The following is a 16,133-nucleotide window of genomic DNA, read 5'->3' on the forward strand; positions in this document are numbered from 1 at the left end:
AATAAACAGGAGTTTGACTAGTCCCACAGGTGGCCAACCCTTGCACCACAGTATTTTCTTTCTTTTTTTTCCTGAACCAGGGATTGAACTCAGGTCTTTGTGCTTGGTAGGCAAGCGCTTTTTCTACTGAGCTGTCTCCCCGGCCCCAGTATTTTCTTTTTTACTGGTACATTTTAGGTATACATAAGGATAACATTCATTAGCGGGAGTTAGTACTTGTACATGATGTATCTTAGTTTTTTCCCCCACTGTCCTCCCTTCTCTTCAACCCCTCTTCTCATTTATTTTTTTAAATTTATTTATTTTACTTATTTGTGTGCGTGTGTGTGTGTGTGTGTGTGTGTGTGTGTGTGTGTAGCCAGCTCAGCCCACCAGGGGGCGCGGCTGGCTGGCATGTGGTGCTGGGGGATCCAACCGCGGTCTCTGTGCTTTGCTAAGCTTGTTCTAAGTAGGTGCTTCAGACCACTGAGCCATCTCACCAGCTCTCTTCTCCTTATTTACAAAAGCTTTGTTTCTGTTTTCTATTTTTTTCTTGTCTCTTCCTCCCCCTGCTTGTACTTCTCATTTGAACATTTTCTTCCCAACTTCCATTATCTGTTTTACATTTTGTTCTTATTTACACTTTGTTTTTTCACACCTGAGAACAATATGTTATTTAAATGTGTGCCTGATTATTTTACTTAAGATTAAGGTCTCAAGGTATGGGCATGTAGCTAGAAGTGTCTCAAGCTTATCTTCCTTTATGGCAATGTAGTGCTCAGATACTATGTTACCAATCAGTGAATAACGAAGAAAATACAGATTTTTAATTTTCTTTTTTATGGCACTAGGAATTGAACCCAGCGGCTCGAGCATGCTAGGCAAGCTGCATTCCCAGCTGTGGAGAGTTGGGTCTTCTGTTCATTGGCCTATATTTGCATCAGCCCTGTTGCAGCAATTGCTGGCTGCAGGTGGCTTATGCCTCCGTGTTGGGCAGAACCACGCCAGAGGCCCTTACCAACAAAGTGGCATATTTCATCTCCTGGCAGCATACCTTTAAGGTGTCACTGTTGTCCTCATCTGAAATCCATAGGTTTAAAGACTGGCAAAACAGGAGAAAGCATGCTAGGATTGGGATGGTGAGGGAGTAAAATGTACACCACCCTTCTTAGAAGGGCCTCTCTGAATCTGAGGAAATCTTGGGGCTCCCCTGGCAGTCTGTAGTTTAAGTTGTGGTGCCACTCAGGATGAGGCCCAGCCACCCTCCCAAAATGTCTGGTCCTCTCCTGTCCTCTGTCCTCCCCCCTCCCCCTCTTCCCCTTCCTCCTTTCTCCTTCCCCTCCCTCTCCTCCCCTTCTACTTCTGTTACAGGTAGGTTTTTTTTTTTTTTTCCATTTTTCTTTTATGTGCATGGTGGTAGGCCTCCCCTCCCCTCATTTTAGCAGTGTTGTGGATTGAACCCCAAGCCTTTACACTGAGCTAAATCTTTAGCTTTCTTTCTTTTTCTTTTTTTTGGTTGGTTGGTTTGTTTTTTTGTGTTTTGTTTGTTTTGCTTTTGTGTTTTTGTGGCACTGGGGATCGAACTTGGGACCTTGTGCTTGCCAGGCAGGCGCTTATGCCACTGAGCTATCTTCTCAGCTTACTGTTGTTGTTTTTTTGTTTTTTTGTTTTTTTTTTTTTTTGGTTTTGTTTTGAGACACGATATCATTGAGTTTTTCCAGGCTGGGGTCAAACTTTGAATCTTCTGCCCCCTGGTTTCCCGAAGTGCTGGGACTGCAGGTGCGTGCTTGCACACCTGGCTTCACATCTGCTGTTCTACCCTCCCCACCCCATCCCTCTTTGTTTTATCCAACCACTTGGTGCCATTTCCATCTGTTGAGAAATAGGAGTGTCCTGCCTTCCAGTCTTTGTTTGGAAACTTGCCTATGTTGGGGGTTGGTGATGAGGCTTACTTGGGAGCAAGTGGTAAAAATAACCCAGTGGAACCCTCCACCTGGGTTCATGTGCAAGTGAAACTTCGTTGTGTTTCCTTTATTATCCACTCTGGCTTTGATGTAGATATATATGTGTGCACTGTGTTTCTCTTGAGCATTTGAGAATAAGGTATGTAAACCTTGATTCTTCACCTTTTCTACTTCAGTTACAGATAGGTTTGTTTTTTCCATTTTTCTTTTATGTGTCTCGTGTTTCACAGTCAGGTTTTGAGTTATAGCTGGGATCCAGAAAATTTTCCTGTGTTGTCTGTAGTTCTCTGACTTAACCAACATGTAAATTTACTGTCACCATCGCACACTGCAAATATAGGGAAGGAGCATCATAATGGGAAAAGTGTGGTACATTGCCCTGTGTGTCTGGGATGGGACTGTGGCTTCTCAGACTGGGAATGATGCATTCACGATCCACCCAGTTCAGCTTCATTGCTGTTGGTTGCCGAGCCTTTCTTCACTGTGTGGCTGGCTGAGTTTGTTTAGCCAAGCATTAGTTGGAGAGCATTTGTGTTGTTACCACTTGGGGACAACAGTTTAAGAGCTTGTGACCAACTAACAGCCTTGAGCTCATTCACCGGGCAAAGCCGGGGCCATATGTTTTGCATTTGGGTTGTTGCCTTATGTATTTGGTACAGGGTCTCACTATGCACCTCAGACTTGTAGTGATCCTTCTGTTTCACAGCTTTCCCAGTGCTGGGGATAACAGGCGTGTGCCATCATGCTTGGTCTCTGTGGCCCGCCCCTGGGGGCGGGGCCAGCACCTCCTGTGTTGCCGGGAATTGAACCCAGTCCCTACACTTTCCTGAGGAGGCACTTAATCTGCTGAGCTATCTTGCTGGCCCTTATGCTTTGCATTTGTGCAAGTGTGGCCCTTGTTAGGGTTGATTAGGGCCGCTTCAGACTCAGCAGGGTGCTGTTGGTCCTATGTGATAAGATGTGCCTGGAACAGTGGCCCTGCAGTGGCAAGGCCGGAAAGAGCCTGGGGACTGATGTCCCCTGCCACATGTCTGTGCTGGAAAGCCCAGTCGGTAGTTTGGGTTCGGTTTTTCTGCCTATTTTCTCTTAGGTGATTGACATGTCTGTGCCCTGGGCTCAGGTGTGATCAGTGCAGGGTGCAGGGAGCCCAGCTGTGTCTGGAGCAGCATCCCTCCTGGATGTCATGTGGGCTGTGGGCCAGGAGGCTTGCGTGTAGCTGAGGTCCAGAAGTGGGGAGCTCTAGTCAGCACAGACAGGTGGCAGAAGTACAGCTGAGATGCTTCAGGCTGCCTTCATGTCACTCCAGTCACTTTGACCAAGGGGTCCCTCAGGTGCCTCCTGGGCATGACCGCTATGTTTGAGCTGCCCAGGGGCTGTGTCTGTCCCCAGAGCCAACAGTCTGATGGAGACAGAGGTGGTGGTTGGGTTTTCACATCTGATGAGTGGTGATGCAGCGTGTGTTCTGTGGCCTTGAAGGAGCGAACTGTCTGGGGTCAGGGCAGCTCTGGAAATAAGAGCAGTGCCAGCTGTCCCAGGGAGGGAATAGGGATGGGGATGGAGGCCAGGGAGGTGAAGGGTGCATGGTCCAGCCAGGGCCAGGCTCTGTAGGGACTTGTGGAAGGAGAGTAGAAAGGGAGCCAGGCTGAAGTAAGCTTCTTCCCCCCACCCCTGTATTTTAGGGAGGGGTTTACAGGGTATATTCAAGGTCTCACTACTAGATCAGACTCGTAGTTATCCACTTGTTTACAGCCTCCAAAGAGCTGGGATTACAGGCTGGTGCCACCATGCCCAGTCTCGATTGTGTCTCAGTGTGCCCCAAGGGCGGAGCCGGCATGGCAGGCCCAGGTATTGAACACCCAACCCCAGTGCCTGCTTGCAGGCACGTTAATCTGCTGAGCTATTTGGCTAGCCCTTGGTTCCTGTTTTTTATTTATTTATTTATTTATTTGCGGAACCAGGGATTGAATTTAGGCCCTTGTGCTTGCCAGGCAAGTGCTTATTCTACTGAGCTACCTCCCCAGCCCCTGTTCCTGTTTAATAGGATATAACTTTATTAATTTTGACCTTTGACTTGAAAGCATTAAAGGTCTGTTGAAAAGATTTAGAGATCAGTGATATGGCCATGATTGAGACCTTTAATTTTTCTTTGCTTTGTGGTCTGCAGAGTATGCTGAGAAATTTGAGGAGGCCAGGACCAGGACCAGGACCAAGACCAAGACAGTGGGCAGCGTGTAGAGGGTGCTCAGGCCGCAGTGTTCCATTCCGCATAGGGCCTCTGTTGCTGTGTCCCAGTGTAGAAATGGATGTTTCTCAATACCTCATTGGGGATCCCCATCTTCCACGTCATATCTGGTTTTGTTGGTTTTTTTTTTTTTTTTTTTTTGCGGAACCAAGGATTGAACTCAGGGCTTTGCGCTTGCCAGGGAAGTGCTTATTCTACTGAGCCATCTCCATGTCATATCTGTGGTGGCAGCTGGGAATGCAGCAGGAAAGGCGGTAGTCCCCACCCTCCTGGGATAGACAGGATGGACAAGCCAAGAGCCAATAAGGAAATGGCCAACTACATGGTTTCCTCAGGTGTGAGCAGTACTTTGAGGCAGCTCAGCAGTGTCTAGGTAGAGAACACAGGAGATGGGAACTGGTACTCCATGTTGACATTTGAGACTCCCAGTAAATGGACCAGAAACCACCCAAGAATAGAGGGGAGACTAGAAGCCTGAGGTGTAGTCTGGGCTGAACTGAGTCCTGGAGGAAGACTGTGACTATCTTTGCACTGAGATAGGGCTGGGTGTTTGGGCTACAGGGGCCAGTCTCGGAAGGAGAAGGAGCCCCTGGGTGTGGCTCAGCAGTCCCTTGTGCTGAGTCATGGTTAGCAGTTGGGGTTTTACTGCAGGTGAATTGGGAGGGCTTTGTCTAGGCAGATACAGCTGCTGCAAAAGAAATAGGGCTGGGGTATGAGCTCAGGGCCAAGTGCTTGCCTCGCATACGTGAGGCCCTGGGTTCATCTCCAACAGTGCACTAAAAAAGAAAGGAAACAAGAAAGACAGACCAGCAGATGGTAAAACACAATGAAACTAGCGAAGTAAAAGAATCATGTCATGAAAGGGACTATGACATGGTTCTTCTGCTTAGAGGTTTCCCAAGTAGATCAATCCATAGAAAGTAGGTGAATAGTTGCCAGGGGCTGAGGAGGAGGGGCAGGAAGTGACTGTCTACTGGACAGCATCTCCTTGGGGATGTTGAAAACACTACAAAAACTCTAACTGGAAAGAGGTAGAAGTTGCTCATCTCTGTGAATATGTTAATTACCCTGAATTGTTCACTGTAAAGCAGTTAAAATGGTACATGTGAATTGGATTTTGCCACAGGATAGGAATGGTTCTCCCTGCTTTCTGATCCCAGAGATCAGCCACAGAGTTGCATCTGATAAGCATTTTTTTTTTTTTCTTTTTTTATGTATTTGGTACAGGGTCTCAGCAGCTCAGACTTGTAGTGATCCTGTTTTCAGCCTCCCAGTGCTGGGGATTAACAGGCATACGCACCATGCCTGGTCTCTTATAGCCGGCTCAGTGCACCTGAGGGTGTGGTGTGTGGCGCTAGGGATTGAACTCCGGTCCCTGCACTTGCCCTAAGTAGGTGCTTAGTTTTGCTGAGCTATCGCTGGCCCTTCTGATGAGGAATTTTGTTTGTGGTAGTTTTTTTAAAATTTGGAGCCAGGGTGTCTATGTAGTTAAGGCTGGCCTTAAACTTGTCTGGGTGTGGTGGCACATGCCTATAATCCCAGCTCTTGAGGCTGGGGATATAGCTCAGTGACGTAAGCACCTGCCTGGCAAGTGCAAGATCCTGAGTTCGATCTCTGGTTCCGAAAAAAAAAAAAAAAAACAAAACAAAAAACCTCGGTATGTAGCCTAAACTGGCCTTGAACTTGGAGTGATCTGCTTTAGCCTACCAAGTACTGTGGAAGATCCTTTTGCCTCAGCCCCCCAGTGCTGAGATTTGCAGGCATGTGCCACCACAGCCAGCAGTTTTTGAGATACTGACTTGTGTAGCTCACACTGACCTCAGATTTGCCTCAGCCTCAGTGATTTTTGTTACAAAAAGGATTTGTGGGGCTGGGGGTATAGTTTCATGGCAGAGCTCTTGCTGTGTTGCTTGAGAGCCAGGGTTAGGTTCATCCGTAATGCTGCCAGAAAAGGCAGGGCAAGGGAACCGTGGTCATTGGCTCTGTGCTGTAAGAGCCTCAGGATGCTTATGTTTTAGGATTTTCCTTAGAAATTGAGCTCTGAGTGGTTCCTTTCTTACCCGGTACAGATGTTGGCTGATGATGCAGAAGCAGGTGCTGAAGATGAGAAGGAAGTAGAGGAACTGAAGAAGCAGGGCATCAATCCCCTGCCCAAACCACCCCCTGGTGTGGGCCTCCTGCCCACCCCACCTCGTCCCCCTGGGCCCCAGGCCCCCACCTCTCCCAACGGCAGGCCCATCCAGGGTGGTCCCCCACCCCCACCCCCGCCCCCACCCCCTCCTGCTGGGCCCCCTCAGATGTCCATGCCAGTGCATGAGCCACTGTCCCCGCAGCAGCTACAGCAGCAGCAGGACATGTACAACAAGAAGATCCCCTCCCTGTTTGAGATTGTTGTACGGCCCACAGGACAGCTGGCTGAGAAGCTGGGTGTGAGGTGAGTGCTCCAGCCACGTGGAGCCTCAGGCTTGGGCCCCAGTGGATTCCGTGTTGGAGTTCCTGCCTGGGACCCATGGGACCTGCTAATTGGCACTCTCTACCTGGGGTGGGTGCCACCACTTCTCAGCAACAGTTTTCACAGGCATTGTTTCCTCTTCTAGGTTCCCTGGACCTGGTGGACCCCCAGGGCCAATGGGTCCTGGACCCAACATGGGACCCCCAGGGCCAATGGGAGGCCCCATGCATCCTGACATGCATCCGGACATGCACCCAGACATGCACCCTGATATGCATCCAGACATGCACCCTGATATGCCAATGGGCCCTGGCATGAACCCTGGCCCCCCTGTGGGTCCTGGAGGGCCTCCCATGATGCCCTATGGTCCTGGAGACTCCCCACATTCTGGAATGATGCCCCCCATCCCACCAGCCCAGAACTTCTATGAAAACTTCTACCAGCAACAGGAGGGCATAGAGATGGAACCAGGCCTCATTGGGGATGCAGGTACGTGGGTCAGGGGCTTCTGTGGGACATGCTGGGGGCTTGGTTCAGCAGCATGAAAGGAAGTGAAGGTGCAGGTTTTCTTCCTTACTCCAAGTCTCTTTAAAGGTGAGACTCATGGGGCTGAGGAAATAGCTCAGTAGAATAGGGCCTGAGTTCAATCCCCATTTCCACCAAAAAAAAAAAAAAAAAGTGTGACTTCAGTTCCTATCTTTGTCCTATTTTATTAATCTAGTATTTCTTGTGACTTTAGCCTCATTTGTTGAGATCAAAAGGAGTTTTATGTTGTTAATATGGCGTATTTTACTTGTTTCTTTGTGGTACTGGAGATGGAACTCGGGGCCTCACACATGCTGGGCAATCACTACACTTGGTCACAACCTGGCCCTTTATTTTATTTTGGGGCAGGTTTTTGCTAAATTGCTTAGGCTGACCTAAGCATACTTGGCAGACCTCCTGCCTCAGCCTCCCGAGTATCTGGCACTGGTAGTCATGTGTACCATGCCTGGCATTTTATTTGGTTTTTAAGAATTTATTGGGCCAGAGAGATAGCTCAGTAGAATAAGCGCTCAGGCAAGGGCCTGAGTTCAATCTCTGGTTCCACCAAAAAAAAAAAAAAAAAAAAAAAGAATTTATTCAGTGTGCTTAGAAATGGGAGCATGACCCCTATCAATAATTAGTGTCTTGGCTAAAATTCTTTTAAGATAGTTCTGGTTTTGGAGCTTCAGTGCTGCCCTGTAACCTTGTTCGTCTTATCCCATGATGGCATTTTCCTTCTGTGTTGGCAAAATCCTGGGGCCACAGTCAGTGAGGCTAGATGACGTGCACGGCAGTGAGCGCTCTCAGAACAAAGTGCTTGCAGCGTCCGAGGCTCAGGGTGGGCTTCCAGGCCTGGCCTCGGCTGTGTTAAGTGACAGGAGGAGGCTGTGAAGAGGTGAATCTGTTCGTTTCAGCCCTGACTGTTGTTAGAACACAGAGGAATGTGGGGGGTGCCAATTGGAGCCTCAGGGCGTTGGCAGGGACAGTCAGCAGAGGCCTGCTTTTCCAGGAGGCAGAAGGGGCTGGGTGGGCACAGAGGAGGCTGCGGGGCTGAGCTCTGTGTCTGGCAGCAGCTTGTCAGATGGACCCAGCCTGCAAAGGCAGGCTCCATATTATGAGCACTCTGGGGCCGGAGAGATAGCTCAATGGAGTAAGCGCTTGCCTGGCAAGTGCAAGATACTGAGTTTCATCGCTGGTACCACCCAAAAAAAAAAAAAGAAAGAAAGAAAAGGACTGTGTTGGCTGTGGCAGCAGTGGCCCTGTGCCTGTTCAAAGCGTTGGCAGTAGATGAAGGCTATGGATAGGAATTAGGAGTATGTCTGGACTACTGTGGAGTGACCCACAGCAGAAGTGAGCAGGAATAATGGCAGGGCCAGGGTTCATGGACAGGATCCCAGCTGTGCTGGGCGGATGGTGCAGAGGGGGGTTGGAGGCAGTTGCCTAATGGGCCAGACCTGTGGAGCAGGTGGCTTGGAAGCGGCCCTTCTGCCTTGGCCACCTGGAGATTCTGAAGGGTGCTCACAGGCCATCAGGGAGACCTATAGCATAGAGATGGGAAAGTGAGTGACTTCAGCTTATGGGTGGTGAGAAAACAGAGGGTGCAGGGCACCCATAGTCCTATGCAGTGTGTTCAGACGTGTGTGGGGAAGGCTCTGCTGGAAAGGAGACTGAGGGTCAGGCGCCCTATAACAGTAACTAAGCCGAGCATGGTGGTACACACCACGCCTATAATCCCAGCACTCAGGAGGCTGAAGCAGGAGGATCACTCAAGTTTGTGAGTTTGAGACCAGCCTGGGCTACAAAGTGAGCTCAAGGCCAGCCCGAACTGCATAGTGAGACCCTGTCTCTAAAGAAAACCCAAATGAGGTGAAATGTAACACAGCTGTGTTCCTGAGCGCCACTCACCCCCGGCTGTGCTGTCACCGCCTGCCCCAGCAGGTATGGCAGGGAGCAGGCTCCTCACCTGCATCTCATGTACACAGTCAAGCGCACACAGCTAGCAGTAGCAGTGCTCTCGTTTTTTGCTTCATACGTAGCCTTATACATGAAATATTGGCCAACTTTGCAATTCTTAGTAGTATTAATTTCTCCGTCACACTGGTCACATTTCCAGTCCTCAGTTGTCCAGGCAGGGTAGAGGTGGCAGCACTGCCTCGGCGCTCTGGCCTCAGTCGTCGGGCTGCTCTTTGCTCACGTGTGTGTACACCACCTGTGTCCTGAGCTCCGCACTGGGTGGCTGTGACTCTTCCCCTGCAGCCTCCGGCTCCTGGGTGGAGCAGTGCTGGGAGGGGAGTTTAGGGCTGGCACAGGGGAGCCAGAGGAGCCGCCCACCAGCCACTGGATTGCTGTGGAGTTTTCATTCTGCTTTCCTGGTTGGATTCTTCCCCTCTCCCCCGCGCCCCCAGACATGATTGAGCTGATACTGTGAGCTCACTGTGAGAGTTAGTGGAGCTTTTCGTTACTTTATCTCAGAGAAACATGAAACCAAACTAGTGTGCAGCATAGACAGTGTGAGTTAGGAGCAAGTGGGGAGAGCAAAAGCTGCCCCAAAGCCTTCTAGCTGCTGTCCCTGGAAGGAACAGAAGGATAGTCTTCTGTTCCTCCTCATAGAGCCTTCTCCCACCTTCACACATGTCCAGGGAGCATTTGTTTGTCCTGTTTCTGTCTGTGAGTGCTGGTCTGTGTTGCCATATCCTCCCCTTGTAGATGGGAATGTCCTGTGGCCTGCCCCCCACGCTTGGGTTCTTGTCGGCACCAGGCATGGGAGGGCGTCACAGACAGCTGATGTCCACACTCAGCACCCTGGAGGTGGCTTCTCCAGGAAAGGGCCGGGGGTAGAGTTGGTGCTGTGAGACCCTCCCCGACCTGAGCCCTCGGTTCTTCCCTGCTGCAGAGGACTACGGGCACTATGAAGAGCTGGCGGGGCAGCCTGGGGAGCCCCTCTTCCCCGAGCACCCTCTGGAGCCAGACAGCTTCTCTGAGGGAGGGCCCCCAGGCCGGCCGAAGCCGGGTGCTGGTGTCCCCGACTTCCTGCCCTCAACCCAGAGGGCCCTGTACCTGAGGATCCAGCAGAAGCAGCAAGAGGAGGAGGAGAGAGCGAGGAGGCTGGCTGAGAGCAGCAAGCAGGACCGGGAGAATGAGGAAGGCATGTGTCTCACAGGGCGGGGCTCAGCCCCAGGTTCTGCGTGGGGCTTGGTGGGGACGTGGTGGGTAGAAGCTTCCACCTAGGGAGGACCACTGTCAGGGTCATAAGATCAGGCTGGGCTATTGCTATTGTGTGTCTCTGAGGAAACCAGAGGCCAGGAATGGCCTTCCATGTCTTGAACTCAGGGGAGACCTGATCCCATTGAGGGTGGTGGGCTGGTTCCTGCCAGAGACGCTGGCTGGAAGGATAGGCTGCCCACACCTTCCAAAGGAGGCTTGGGGCCTCTCCCTCCTGTCTGTGGAGTATACTCTGCTGGAGCCGAGAGAGAAGGGCTAGTCACTCAAGTCCCTGTGGTCACATAGCCAGGTGGTTGGCCTAGTGATACCCATCTTGGGAGAAGTGTGCAAATGGTATCTGGGAGCAGAGATGGGGGCCTGGGAATCAGTAGGGAGGAGGGGTGGGCTAGGCGGCCCTTGCCCAGGTGGCTTAGGTTCCTCTGCCAAGGCTTTGCTTGTACCAGATCCTGTGGCCTTGGGCCTGTGTCCTTCTAGGAGACAGTGTAGCATTGTAAGGGACATGAGGACAAAGGTGTGAAAGCAGTGGCTGCCAGCACCTCCTAGCCCTGCAGGTGGGAGGCCATGGAGCCCGGGCTAGGTGTCCCAGTTCACTGTTGGTGCTCTGTCTGATGGGCATATGAGTGACCTGACCTCCTGGGTAGCTGATGTGCTGTTTAAATATAGCACTCAGTCTAGTGCCAGCACAGTGGAAAGCTCCACAGGTGGCAGCCCCGCCTGCCAGGCCCCAAGCGGGGTGCCTAGGCCCCCAGGATCTCCTCCTATCCCCCAAGGGCACCCCTTGAGAAGGGACCCTGAAGTTCTGTGTACCGAGAGCAGAGCAGCATTGGCCCTGTGGACTTCCTGGGGGTCCAGAGGACTTGGGGTGGACATGGTGACCACTCACCCCTCCCTGCCCCTCTGCTTTCTCAGGTGATACCGGAAACTGGTACTCAAGTGATGAGGACGAAGGTGGGAGCAGCGTCACCTCCATCCTCAAGACATTGAGGCAACAGACATCTAGCCGCCCCCCAGCTTCAGTTGGAGAGCTGAGCAGCAGTGGGCTGGGGGATCCCCGCCTCCAGAAGGTGCATGCCACTGGAGGCCGGCTGGCCGACCCCCGCCTCAGCCGGGACCCCAGACTGTCCCGCCATGCTGAGGCTTCCAGTGGGTCAGGCCCAGGAGATACTGGGCCCTCTGATCCCCGGCTGGCTCGATCTCTGCCATCCTCAAAGCCTGAGGGTCTTCACTGCAGCCCTGCTGGCCCCAGCAGCTCCAAGGGCTCTGGGGCTCCACCTCAGGAAGAGGAGGAGGGTGAGCGGGCCCTGCGGGAGAAGGCCGTGAACATTCCCCTGGACCCCCTGCCTGGGCATCCTCTGCGGGACCCCAGGTCGCAGCTGCAGCAGTTCAGCCACATCAAGAAGGATGTCACCTTGAGCAAGCCCAGCTTTGCTCGCACCGTGCTCTGGAACCCTGAGGACCTGATTCCTCTGCCCGTCCCCAAACAAGACATGGTGCCCCCTGTACCTGCTGCCCTGCAGTCTTTGCCTGCTCTGGACCCCAGGCTGCACCGCTCCAACCCTGTAGGACCCCCTGGTGCCCGCCAGCGCCAAGGCACCTCCACAGACCCCAGCGCCTCTGGCTCTCACCTACCCGACTTTGAACTCCTCTCTCGCATCCTCAAGACTGTTAATGTTCCAGGTTCCTCTGCAGCCGCCAGTCCAAGTGACAAGCCCAGTGACCCCAGGGTACGGAAGGCCCCTGCTGACCCTCGACTGCAGAAACCAGCAGACTCAGCAGCCTCCTCACGGGCTGCCAAGCCCAGCCCCCCTGAAGGGTCTCCTCCATCTTCCAGCCCTGGCGGAGGGTCCTCCCCCCCAGCCACAGCTCCCTATGACCCCAGAGTGCTGGCTGCCGGTGGGCTGGGCCAGGGCAGCAGCAGTGGGCAGAGCAGTGTGCTGAGTGGCATCAGCCTCTATGACCCGAGGACTCCCAACGCAGGCAGCAAAGCGGAGCCAGCTACTGATTCAGGTGCCCAGCCCAAGGGGCCTGAGGGCAATGGCAAGGGCTCGGCCTCTAAGACCAAGGAGCCCCCTTTTGTCCGCAAGTCTGCGTTGGAGCAACCAGAAGCAGGGAAAGCTGGCACAGATGGGACCTCTGCCGCAGCCACGGACAGATACAACAGCTACAACCGGCCCCGGCCTAAGGTAGCTTCCGCCTCCACCACAGCCACAGTTGCTGCACCTGCAGAAAGTGCCCCACCCCAGCCAGGCGTGCACAACCTGCCTGTGCCCGCGCTTTTTGGGACTGCGAAGCCAACACCCAAGACAGGCTCAGGAAGCCCGTTTGCTGGCAACAGCCCAGCCCGTGAGGGCGAGCAGGACGCAGGGTCCCTGAAAGATGTTTTTAAAGGCTTTGACCCCACCGCCTCCCCCTTTTGCCAGTAGTGCTAGCCAGAACCAGCGCTCCTGCCACCCTTCCTTTTCCAAGGTGATATTTAAGGGCAGCAATTGAAGTTGGGATTGGGGGAGATGGGTGTTCTTTCTTTTCTTTTTCCTCTTTTTTCTTTTTCCCCCTCAAGTAGTATTTCCTTTGAGACATAAATTGTACATAACCATCTTGGATGGGTTCCCGTCTGTGCTGCAGGGCTACCGAGCCTGAGCCAGTGGGGGTGCTCCAGACCCTGCGCCTCCCTGGGTGCAAATGGGGACTGTCTCCGGGCAAAGCTTGGGGCTCCCCTCAGGACAAAGGGAATGTGAGTGTCTGAGAAGGCACTGAAGGTCACTCACCCCGCCCTGCTGGGCAAGGAGACGGGAACCCATCCTCGAGGGGCATCTGAGAAGCCCTGGCTCTTCAGTATGAATCCTGTGCCCACTGCTTCAGCCAGGGAAAATGAAAAGGTATTGGAGGAGGTGGCCGGGAATCCTCAGGGGCACCCTGGTGGGCACTCCCTGGGCCCACTCTCATTTCTGAATTACCATTTGCGCCCCTTTGTTCCTAGCCCCAGCCCCAGCTCTTCCTCAAACCAGGGCCCTTTAGCCTGTACAGGAGCCGGGGCAGGAAGGGGGCTGATGGGGGCAGAGCTGCCTGGGAGCACGTGTTCTGTCAGTATTACCGTCCCGCCCTGCATGCCGGGGTCTGGCCTGGCTCTCAGAGGCTAGGGTACCCTGTGTGCCTGCACTGCCAGCCTCTGCCCTGGCGACAGCTCAAGGATCCGTGGCTGGCCGTTCTGCAGGCTCCCTCCCCCTAGGGAGCCCCAGGTGGCCCTTTGGCACAGTGTTTGTGCACTCTGCTTTCTTTGTTCCTTAAACCACAGTGTCTGTAGGGAAGGAGGTACTGGTGTTTGGTTTCCTCTCCCAGCCAGCAGACATCATGGTTTAGGGTTTTATGCACTTCCTAGAAGGAAGGGGGGCCAGGACTCACTGGGGACAGAGAGGACTGAAGGTTCAGCTGGGCAAGGACAGACCAGAGATGTCACGGCAGCCTCTTTTCCCCTAAGTGTCCCACCCTGCCTGAGGACTGGCCTTGTTCCAGGGGTCTTGGGGAGGCCTGACCAGTGAACCTGGCTGGGCAGCTGGCTCAGAGGAGCCTGACAAGGCCTGGGCATCACTGACCCCAGAAGGTCTGGTTATTCGGGGGTGCCTCTTTCTGGGCCCACTGCCTCTGGTGCCACGCTGAAGGCCATGTCTCCTGTTCACAGTGAGACCTCACCCAGCAGAGGGATCCCCTTTCCTGTCCCGTGGTGGGAGCCTCACAAGGCTTCTGGGACATCCCCACCCCAGAAGAAAGAACTCATTAATTTGAGGCTAAAAGCCAGGTTGGGCACGGCTGGACTGGGCCAGGCGCCCTATAGGGCCAGACCACACTGGGGTCAGTGGGCTGAGGTCAGGCTTTTGTGTGATTTTTGCCAAGCAATCATCAAATTTGTCCTCGGCCACCAGAGCTGGCTGTGGAGCAGAGGGCTGCAGCCCAGGCCTGTGTAAGATGAGGAAGGACGCACAGTGTGACAGTGTTTTGGTCCCCCCTCCCACCCCACCCCGGGCTTCTGAGAAAGTAAATGCTTTTTTAAAACTGAAATCTGTGGATGAAATAGAAGCTGAAATGCTCCTCTTGGAATATTCAGCATCAGAACCTCATGGAACTATGAATTCATCCAGAATTCCCTTTTGCCATCAGGCCGAGCTTTTAAAGAAAAATTGTTCTCTAACCAGGATTGTAACAAAAGTGTAAATACTATTTCAGAGTCGAAAGTCGATGGTGCAAATATGTATATAATGTACTGTATTTTTACAATGATTGTCGCATGACTACCCCACTCCCTTTTGTACTCCATATCTGTCTTCCAGAAACCTCTCCTGCCTTTTCTCCTGTGTCTCTTAATCTGGTAATTGTATTACTGCCATTAAAGGATGCAGTTATTTTAAACAGTCTGTGGGTCTCCTGTTACCCGGACTGACCCCTGGCGTCACAGTGGTGGGAGGTGGAAAGAGGCTGGGGGCAGCCTCTGAAGACCACTGCTGTGTTGTTCTTTTCCTTGTGGAAAGGAGCCCTTGTGGCTGCACTTGGAGCTGCACCCCAGCGCCCCCGACACAGCCGCTGCTTTGGGGCTCTCCGGAGCATCGAAGGAGAAGGCCCCGGCAGTGCGGGGTGGCTCTGTGGCCTTGCACAGAGTCTGTGTGTGCTTGCAGATGGCTTCCTCCCTCCTGGCAGTGGTTAGACTTCGGAGTGTTTTGACTTTGTGATGGGCCAAAGCAGTATTATGGAGTACTGTAGAATTTGAATTTTGAACTGTGATACTTGCCCTGTTCAGTGCTGTGTGACTGCATCGCTCTTGGGCGGCTGAGGGGGCAGTGAGCTGCAGCTCCCGGTCAGCACGTAGGTGCATGGCCAGGCATAGTGGTACACACCTGTAACCCTAGTACGCGGGAGGCGGAGGCAAGGGGATCTCTGCAAGTTCAAGGACAGCCTAAACTGTAGCAGACCCCTTATGTAAACACACACAGTGGTGAATGCTTTATTGTAAAATAGGTTTTGGCCAGGCGTGGTGGTACATACTCCCAGCACTTGTGAGGCTGAGGCAGAGGGATCACTGCAAGTCTGAGGCCAGCCTGGGCCATATTAGTTAAAGGCCAGCCTGAGCCATATAAGGGGATCATGTCTCAAGAAAAAAGGCCAGGAATGTAGTGCAAAGGCCCTGAGTTCAGTCACTCTACTGCAAGTAAATAGGCCTGATGTTGGAGGGTGGTGCTAGTGGGCAGCAGCTGTAAGCCAGTCCAGTGGCCTGGGCACTTGAAGACAGCTGTGGTGCACAACATATTTTTTACTTAGTCGGTTATGAGGAGGTGACACTGTCCTGAGTTGAAGCAAAGCAGGAGGTGTTACGGACAGAGTTTTGGCAGCTGTGGAGGGTGATGTGTCCAAAACTGGTAGAGAAGATCTCTCTCCTTCCCTCCCAGCCTCCCCTCTCCCCCTTTCCCCTTCCCGTTCCCCTCCCCCTCCCTTCTCCCCCCCACTCTCTCCCCTTCCCTCTCCCCTCTCTCTGCCTCACTCATTCACTTCCTGACTACTGTTACACCCATTAGGTCTGAGAGGTGCCTGAGCCGCGGGCGTTTAAAGTGGATGCCCTCTCAGAGGACCCTCAGAATGCATGCAGGTACCATGCCACCCCTTCTACCTTGCACCCTCACTTTGGTCATGAGGTTCCCAAAAGCAGGGTGAGTCTCAGAATGGTGACCACACAATTCAAGACACAAGAGCTTAACCTCAGGTGAGA

At 52.9% G+C, this 16,133-nt stretch overlaps 1 protein-coding gene across 6 annotated transcripts in view; it reads left to right on the plus strand.

The window, feature by feature from the left end:
• The window catches only part of Zc3h4 (zinc finger CCCH-type containing 4), a 43,684-nt gene extending 28,902 nt beyond the window's left edge, over positions 1-14,782 (plus strand). For all 6 annotated transcript variants that reach the window (XM_004644275.2, XM_023704489.1, XM_023704491.1 and 3 more), the window contains 4 exons: positions 6,255-6,619; positions 6,783-7,126; positions 10,056-10,307; positions 11,294-14,782. In XM_004644275.2, coding sequence (XP_004644332.1) covers positions 6,255-6,619; positions 6,783-7,126; positions 10,056-10,307; positions 11,294-12,807 — 2,475 coding nt within the window. In that variant the 3' untranslated portion in view covers positions 12,808-14,782. The remainder of the gene's footprint in view (positions 1-6,254; positions 6,620-6,782; positions 7,127-10,055; positions 10,308-11,293) is intronic.
• The last annotated feature ends 1,351 nt before the right edge of the window (positions 14,783-16,133 follow it).

Source organism: Octodon degus, unplaced genomic scaffold (assembly GCF_000260255.1).
Source record: "Octodon degus isolate 3935 unplaced genomic scaffold, OctDeg1.0 scaffold00197, whole genome shotgun sequence".
Lineage (NCBI taxonomy): Eukaryota > Metazoa > Chordata > Mammalia > Rodentia > Octodontidae > Octodon > Octodon degus.